Source organism: Grammomys surdaster, unplaced genomic scaffold (genome assembly GCF_004785775.1).
Source record: "Grammomys surdaster isolate TR1022 unplaced genomic scaffold, NIH_TR_1.0 125876, whole genome shotgun sequence".
NCBI classification, from domain to species: domain Eukaryota; kingdom Metazoa; phylum Chordata; class Mammalia; order Rodentia; family Muridae; genus Grammomys; species Grammomys surdaster.
This window is the reverse complement of record NW_021620701.1, coordinates 1,890,810-1,900,061: the sequence shown is the minus strand read 5'-3', so window position 1 is coordinate 1,900,061 and position 9,252 is coordinate 1,890,810. Positions and strand designations below refer to the sequence as shown.

Sequence of the window (9,252 nt, the reverse complement as noted above, 5' to 3'; positions counted from 1 at the left end):
CCCGCCGCCGCCGCCGCCGCCTCCCGCCTGCGGCTACGGAGCCTACGGCTGCGCCTACGGCCTGCAGCTGCCGCCCTGCGCGCCGCCCTCCGCTCTCTTCGCCGCCGCCGCTGCCGCAGCCGCCGCCGCCTTCCACCCCCACTCGCCTCCGCCGCCTCCGCCGCCGCCTCCCGGTGCGGCCGCCGAGCTGGCGCGGACCGCCTTCGGCTACCGGCCGCACGCGCTGGCCGCCGCCCTGCCCGGCCCGTTGCAGGCGGCGGCAGTCAAGGCGGGAGGCCCCGGCGCCGCTGCGCTCGCACGCTCGCCCTTCTCCATCGAGAGCCTCATCGGGCGCACTCGGGGTCCCACGGCCGCCGGGACTCACGTCTCACCCGGGGCCGCCAGCGGGACCGCCCCGGGACCCGGGGGCGGAGGCTGCGCCGTGCAGGCGGCTACCGGTCCCGCCGTCGCGCTCACCCGCTCGCTCGTGGTCGCCGCCGCGGCCGCCGCCTCCTCCGTGTCGTCGTCCGCTGCGCTGGGGACTCTGCACCAAGGGACTGCGCTGTCCAGTGTGGAGAACTTTACTGCTAGGATTTCCAATTGTTAGAAACGCCGTTAGCGCGCGGGAGAAAGCGAAGGTAGGACTCCCGGCTCCTTTCTCCGGATGGGGGTGGTGGTGGTGGTTTTGTTCGCCCCTCCCGGCCCTCGGCGACCTCGCGCCCCCATTTTGGCCACTTCGGATTCTTGGACCAGACCGTGTTGGGCTACAGCTGGGGCGCTGCGGAATTTGGCTTAGAGGGTCAATCTATTTATACAAAATTGCCTAGTGCTGCAACCCAGACTTGGGGTGGGAAGGAGGGGAGTTGCCCTGTCTTGGCACTAGGAATTTCCTTGACTTTTGACAAATTGAGAAAAACTAAGCAAAATCATCAAAACTAAGCCTTTTTGAGGTATAAAGATTCTCAGGTCCAGTCATTTAAAAAAAAAATCAGTAATGTTTAAATGCAGCTTATACGAAACCAGTAAAGGTCTCCAAGAAATGCCTTTATTTGTTCACACTTGTTTGGTATACTTTTTCATGGAAAGGAAAAAATTAACATGTTTACACAAGAAACAAGTCGAAATTTATCATTTCCTATTTTTAACCTGTGTTTTTGTATCATAATGGACATGCGGAATTTTTATTTTGTACTTACTACGTATTCTTTACAAGGAGTATTGTAAATTTTACTGGCAATTATTATTGTACTATTCTAATGTAAGATTTTTACACTTCTTTTCAGAAATAAAATGCTTAATTTTCAAAGAAAAGCCACCTAAGTAATTGGCTGTATTGTCCCTTTCTTAGTTTCTTTTCTGTTAAGAAGGAAAAAAATGTCTTATAGATGAGTCTGATCTCAGTACAGGATCTACTTTTTCAAAGAAAGCTGAACAAAACCGGGATAGCACGCTCCCATAGCTCTTCATTTAAACTTTCCAAGTTAGAACCATCGCTGCTCAGAACTTGTTTTTGGTGAAGGCAAATGAAAGTTAGGTAATTCCATGTCCAGGCTTTGTCCGTCTTCAAGATCAGGGAGACATTTAAAGTTGAAGTTTAGTTACCCTAAGGTAATTTAACAGGAGTGTGCGATTTTATTTCCGAAATTCTCGAGTTAATTTCTACTCACTTTTCAGCAAAATGTACCAAAAAAAAAAAACCCAAATGCTCAAACACTAAGTTAAACTGTAATGGAAACAACACAGGCAGGCCCGGCTCTAGTTTACAATTTTAACAGCAAAAAAAGAGATGAGGAGATTATCTGTTTAAAGGTGTTAACTGTCCTGGATAAGCAAATATTTACGTTTACAACATGAATTGTACATGAAAGTTCTGGGATTTTAAGGTAAAAGTAAGTCCAGGAATTAAACAAGTGAGTTCTGAATGCAAAAGCAAATTGACTGGAATTTTGGCTTAAATGAGTAGTAGCCCGAGGACAAGAAAATTTGTTAACTTTAGCAGAGTATGTGGTTCAAAGACTTAAAGACGAGAAAGTACCTGGGTGTTTATAGAACTAAATAAACAATTTAGGTGATTTAGGGCATCCCGTTTCGAATTTTAAGGCGTTCACTGCTCATTACATTCAACTTTCTTACAGAAGCTGAGGCTAGTCTTGGCTTGAACAGATGGTTCTGTGAGCCCTGCTTATAGCGGATGCATATGTAACACATAATTTGAATGCTTTGGGTCAGCAGGTTACAGCAGAGATCTGTTTACTCAGTTTCTCTAAAGTGTGGTAAGTGTGCACACTATGTTATCTGAAGACTCACAGATTGAACCTATCCAATTTGTGATGTCTGCACTATAGACCAGTACTGTGCAGGGCTGGCCACATTTGAAGCCTGGTCTCTTCTGAGGCATCTGAAGACGGAAAAGACTCAAAACCTCAAGATGAAATTCTGTTTGTTTGTTTACTTGTTTGTTTGTTTGTTTTTCCCACTGGGAGATGTGTGGAGGAAGGTAACTTTGGGGTTAAAGATATTTACACCTGAAACGTACCACTAAACATATAGCAAGTTGTAAATGAAGGTCTTATATTCAAAGGCTTCTTGTCCTCTAATACAGATCTAAAAGAAAGCAAACTCCAGACCCCAGACCATCTGCATCCCAGGAGCCCTTTTGCAGAGGCGTTCGCAGGCGGGATCCAAAGGCAAACCATACAGCAGCATGGCACGCCTGTAGTCGTAGACTTGTGGAACGCACAGAACGAACTTTTAGATTTGAAAGTTATTGCGAAGAGAGCCAAGAACAAAACCGTGTGTTTTCCCCTTCCCCCCGCCCCAGGAAGAGTGTGTAGATGCCCCAAAAGCAGGGAATCACAGATACGTTTTTTTTTCCCCCTTAAGATCACACATCTTTAGAGAGTGCAAGAAGAGCTCTATTCCCGCCTCCCAGGCTTTCAGTACATGAGGCTCAGGGTGGCCCAGTGCTGGCCCTGGGGTCCCAGTGTTTAGCCCCCACGTCACCCGTCACCCTCGCAGGCAGCAGACCACAAACCTGCTTTTGATCAGGCTGGGTGCAATGATCTGCAATGATCTTGTTTTGTCTGTTGCACCCCACCAGGTTCAGCCTTCTTTCTGAGATTTGGGCGTTTGCGTTGGGCTTTACTCAGCAAACCTGCTCGTGCCGGCTGTTGCTGGGGATAGTAAGAGGCCCTAAGGTATGGGCCCAGAGTGGTACGGACGCTGGGTGTGGGCCGAGGAGTGGACCGTGGGCCTTGAGCGGATGAGCCCGGAATGTGGGGCGCGCCTGGCCAGGCTGTGCTGACAAGCAGGTGTTGGAACAAAGACAGCGGTTCTACCCAGGCCTTTGATGGGCAAGGATGTCTCCTCCTGGGGCTCCTCATTCGCATGCAAATCCAGTACTGGTCCTCCCCACCCCCTTTCTTTGAAGGCAAACAGAAGATGTTTGTGTGTTTGTAGGCAAGAAGGCTGCTCGAACAAGCCTTCTTCAATAGCCTGGGTCTCGAAAAATAAACCAGTTGGACAAACATTGGCCACCAGCTCTCCTCCTCCCGACTACAAAGTGTGGATTTGCTACAACTCATTAACCCGACGCCTTTCTCTCCTCTCCTTGTTTCTTTACTCATCAAACGCCCCCGTAGAGCCTGGAGACAAATGACCGAAGCGCTGTCGGGAGGGAATTGCAGTTAATGGGGAGAGGGATATATTGGGGCTAATGGTTCAGGCAGCTCCCGAGGAAGGACCACACAAAAAGGAGCCTCTCCATTCAAGGCTCTGTTGTGCTGCGGGGATTTAATCTGCAGCTAGATTTAGCCAAATGTTATCTATTGCGGGGGTAATGAAGCCCTTATGGGCTGAATCGCTCCTTGTACCACACATGGTGTCATGACCTCAGATTGCTTCTTGGTTGATTTCTTTCTCTATCGGGTAATTATTTTATGTCTTAAAAAAAAAACCCCAAAAACTAGTGCTTCTGCTCAACAACGGGTTTCTTCTCCATTCCCACCCCACACATTTAAGAGGCACTTCCTTTTCTATTAAAGAAAAAGAAAGAGAGAAAGAAAGAAAGAAAGAAAGAAAGAAAGAAAGAAAGAAACATGTAACCGAGGAAGTGACGGGGAAGCTGTGGGGGAGCTTTCCCCAACTTTTACTTCTGAAGCATCTTTATATGCACCCACCAAAGCTTCTCTATCCCCTACCCAGCAGCCCTCTTGTGCCCAAACTTTGCCGATGGATCTGCGGATGAATTCTGGACATTCACACCTCCAAATTTTTTACAGTGAGCATGCATCTCAGGGAAAAGGCTTCTGCCACTTGAAAAAAAAATGTTCTTTTTCATAAACCCACATGTCTTCCTGTAGCCTGCTGGCTGGGGGAGCTGGGGAAAAGGGCTCATTCTGATGGAAGGTGATTATTTTGATGGAATACCAGACCCTGTAGTTTATTAAAGGCTGGCTGAGGCCACTGGTTGAGGCTGTGCCTGTTTTGCTTTTCTCTCTCTGGCCCTGGAGACTCTGCCTTCCTTATATGAGGGAAGACCAAACTGGGAGCTGTTTTAAAAGCAACTGCTGATGGAGACTGATCTCACTCCACTTCCCACAGCTAAGACTCAAGGACTCCAGGCTTAGCAGATACTCTTTAAATTTTCTGCTAACCACCACGCATTCTGTTTGCACCTGCTTTTATTACTGACAGAGCAAAGTCTTGTGTGGGGGCAATTTAAACGGTGTTATCAGTGTCAAAATCAAATATTCCCAGAGATAGCACTGGTCTCATCTGGCTTCCTCAGAGAACTCCAGTGTGCATTTAATTGGAATACCAAGACACCCCCCCACACCTCACCCCCAGTTTAGAACACCCTCTAGAACTGAACCAGACAGGAATGGACCTAAGGGAGCCACATTTTCCTCATTCAACTCTCTGCCAGCTTCCTTGTGGTGCCACTGAGTCACACAGGGGCAGGACCGCTCATTGCCCATTGGTTGCCACTTGCCTCTCTCCCTATGATTCTGTAATTAGGCATATGTTTTCTGTTGGTAAACGTGTTTGATGTCATGGCCAGTGAAATGTGGTGTGTTTATAGGGCCATGAATGTAAATGTGTAAATATGTTTAGTGTAAAATCTAGCTCTTTGACTTTAGCAATAAATAGGCTGCCAACTCAGATCCACTTATGTTTGACAGGAAAATGGAGCCTCTGATCCTGGCCAGCTGCTCAGGGTTGCTAGGGATTGTACTTTCCCAACCTAATTCACTTTCTGGCTAGGTTCTTTGCATATCATATCTCTCTGGTCCATCTAGTTCTTGATGTGACCAGTTTGGGCTAATTTTTACTGCAGACCCTTCTGGTGGTCTGGAAGCTTCCTGGTTCATTCCTCTGGCTTCTTTAACAAGAAAACTCCCTGAAGTCACCAGCAAGCAAAGCCCAGGAGAAGAAAATAACAACTGACAGCCAGTGAATTCCTCCCAAGCCTTCAGCCTTTAGGTGTGGTAAGGTGGCTAAGAGCTGAGGTGGGGTTTATAAAGTTTGTGCTGATCTCAGTCCTTCCCATCAGCATCCTAATTATAAAAAATATTTTTCCCAGTGTGCTGATGTCTGGGGCAGGAATTTGAGGCTAGCCTGAGCTACATAGCCAGACCACCTGTTTCACTCTGTTTCAAAACCAAACAACATTCACTCAATGTCGATGTCTACTCTAACTTTTAAGAATATAACGTATACAGACGAGTGCGGACATCACATGAACTTTTCACTGGATACACCCACGTAGTGCATGCCTGAGCAGGGAGCAGATGTTCCAGGCACCCCAGGATTTCACTTCTTATTCCAGCCAGGACCCTCAACAAACGTTAGTTTTTTTTTTCAAAGAAAGATTTCCACAAATATTTGAGCAATAATATCTTAATTTTGAAAAGTTTTATTGGTTTGCAATGCTAGGTGCTGAACTCAGGGTCTCTTTTATAACAAGCTCTACCCTCAGGCCACCAACAGGTCTTTTGAAAGGAGCCTAATAGATTTCACTTTGAAATAGTGAGGAAAAGAATCATTCCAGGCTCTGCTTTATAAGCCAGATACCAAGGCTCAAAAGAGGATAAGTGACTTGCCCAAGGTCATAGCTACTGGGACTTCACTACTGAAACCCCATTTTATTTCCATAAGACCCTGTTGCCACTTTGTTACTCTGACTTGTTAAACCCTTGTAGAATGGTAGCAAAGATGCTTGGAGCTCCCTTGGAGCTGTCTCATTGCTGCATGCTCACCATACGCTCTCCCTACCACGTCCACGAGAAATCTATTGTTCTAGATGTGTTTAGAATGAACAGTTAATTATTTCAGAGCCCCCCCCAACTAGTTCTATGTGGAACTACTACAGCTAACTTCTTTAACAACAGCAATCTTCCTTAAAATCTCTCCAGGAGCGGTTCTGTCTGACGACATTCACAAACGGGCCGTGTACTCATTACCAGGATCCTCTACATCTCTTGTAGATGTCAAGGAACTATCTTATCTGCATGAATGTTTTTGAAGTATGCATGTTGTGTGCCACATGCATGCCTGGTGCCCGTGGAGGTCAAAAGAGGGCACTGGTTTCTCTGACACTGAATTGAACTATCTTGTGGGTGCTGGGCATCAGGTGCTATCAACCACTGAGCCATCTCTCCAGTCCCCTCTTGTAGATTTTTTAAAGGTCAAAGTTTACCAGTTGAGAACACTTTTCTACACTGCCAAGCAGGTCTTAAAGGCCACATATTTCTATTTTAAGATGGAAAGGTGATGTAAGGAGTCAGACTGAGTCAGTAATCAAAGAGAAAACCATTTTTGTTTTTGAGAAAGTGTCCCCTCTTTCCTGCAAACACACCTTTGAAGACTTTGCTCTTTTTGCATAGCTAGCCCTAGGTAATGTGCTGTGGTCAGCGATTTTAATCCCACAGCACAGGAGCCTCCACAGCTGTGAGCCTATGGGTAGCTCCTACCTGCCCTGGCAGGGCTCTCCCTAAAGCGCTGGTGGAGGAATTCCAGACTAGCTGCCAGTTCACCCTTGCCCACTGCTATTCTAAAAAGGACAGCTTTCTCAGGCAGGGCTTGGGGTCATAAAAAAGACATCCCACCCAGAGCTAGGGATGCAACTTGCTAGGCATACACAAGGCTTGACAAATTGTGAGCTGCTGAGTGTAATCGAGAATTTACGACAGACTGCCCATTGCGGGGGGGGGGGGGGGGGAAAAAAAAAGAATTTATCATTTTTAAATCCCAGAAACTTATCCTTATTTTTTAATTCCACACTTCAATAGCTCCCCCACCCAAAAACAGTCTGCAAGCATTAGCATGCTTATTTAAATAATTTGGAAAGTCTGAACATGAGATTAGGAAAGCTGATGGAAACATATTTTCTACTCTTATCAATGAGATTTTTCAAGATAGGGGATTTCCTTGTGTGTAGCGTGTTGTAACAGTGTGTGGAACTATTCTAGTCTGTTAAGCCAAATACAAGCTAGGCCCAACAGGCACAGAGAAGCAGCAAAGAGGAAGGGAATGGTTTGCCTGAATCTCATTGCTCCAGAGAGAGCCGGGGCAGACCACTAGCTCGCTCTCACTTGTAACTTGATCAATCACAGATTGGCAAACAAAAAGAGGGGGGGACACAGATGAATTCCTACTTCGCACACTTAGCTAGCAATTCCTGCTAAACTAGAAAACTGTTTTCAGTAATAAAAATCACACATCTTGAGAAAGGTCTACAGGAAAGGACTTTTGTGAATGGAAACTACTCTGTTCTACTTTCCCCTATTCCTATAGTTTTGAGTGCATAAAAATGGCTGCAGGATCACATTGTTAAATAATTGATGACACGAAGGGCGGTAATCACCAACCAAACAATCTCTAAAGCGGCAGAACAAAGGCTACATTGAAATTAACTGTTAGGTCAGTTTCCACTCTTCTGGGTAGCTTGCTTTCTTTTTCTTTTCTCATGTTTTCCTTCTTTTTCTTTTCTCAGAAGATGGTGTTTAACAGTAAAATAATTTATATGAAAATGTTCTGGAAAATATAAAACATTAACATAAAGAATCATGGTCTCTGTGTGGTTTCTTCCTACACCTTATTCATTTGGGAAAAAAAGAAAGAAAGGAGAAGAAAAATCTCCAGATTCTGGGCTAAAACCAAATCCCTGAATTATAAATGTCAACATGCTTACATTTTTTAAAAATTTCTCTCTATGAAAGTAGTTACTACTCAGTCCCTTCTAGAAATAATGAAGATAAAAAGAGACGACAGTTTGCCTTTACTGCAGTCAGATGTGTATTTGGACTGATAACTTTCTCACCTCTTCTAAAATAAACAAATGGATAATGTTTTAGCCTAGTTCCTCTAGCCTCTTGCTCTGTTTCTTCCCTCGACTAGCTCAACTACTGATCAGCTCTTTAACCCCTAAGCTTTGAAAAGTAGGATTAGCCTGCACTGTATACGGAGCACCTGCTATATTGCAAATCTCTTTAAATATAGGAAACAAATTAAAGAATTCCTGACACCGGGCTGCCTCTAATTACCTAAGCATACTTAGTGAACAGGAGGAACAAGCCATTTTAGCAGGAAACTATGGGAAGGGGGGAGGCTAGGTATGTAATTCTTTCTCTATTAAAACACTTTTTAAATGTCAATCGTACATAAACTAAACTGATGACATTGTCTTATTATTATCATGACATTTGTCACGAAGCCCTTTAGTCATAAAATACACATGTGTAAGTAGCTTTGGGGACTGAGGTAGCACAGCGTTGAGTGCCTTCAAGCAAGCAGAGAGCTATGAGTCTGACTTGCCTCCCCATTTTAGAAGGGATTCTTCTGAGAGATCACTCCGTGTCTTTAGCTTCCAGTTTTCTCTGAGAAGAAATGAGAAGGGTGAGGGTGGGGGTGGGGGTGGGGGTGGGGAAATGGTTGTTACCAGGCCCTCCTGTACTGTGAACCCTAACCCTAACCCTGCACAAACTGAGGTTACATTCACATGGGTCTATGAAGAGTTACAATCAGAGACACTTGTGAAATCTAAAGGCACTTTTTTCTTCCCACATTCAAGCATTTTATTACAGACCAAAGAAAAAGTAAACTAATGCAAAGTATTTTCTTATATCATTTTAATATTTTTTAAAGTTAAAAACTCCACGCGAGAAATTTCAGTATGAAATTTGCCAACGCTTTCGGAGAGTCCAGGTTTTCGGACCTTCCAGGGTGCACAGCTTGCCAAGAATTTTGCCTCCACTTTCTTTGGAAATGCAG

General features: G+C 45.2%; 1 protein-coding gene across 2 annotated transcripts in view; it reads left to right on the top strand.

Annotated features, from left to right (window-relative positions):
- The window catches only part of Foxd1 (forkhead box D1), a 1,774-nt gene extending 1,188 nt beyond the window's left edge, over positions 1-586 (top strand). The window contains exon 2 of one of the 2 annotated variants that reach the window (XM_028752049.1): positions 5-586. In XM_028752049.1, coding sequence (XP_028607882.1) covers positions 5-586 — 582 coding nt within the window. The other variant, XM_028752048.1, reaches the window with a different exon arrangement.
- The last annotated feature ends 8,666 nt before the right edge of the window (positions 587-9,252 follow it).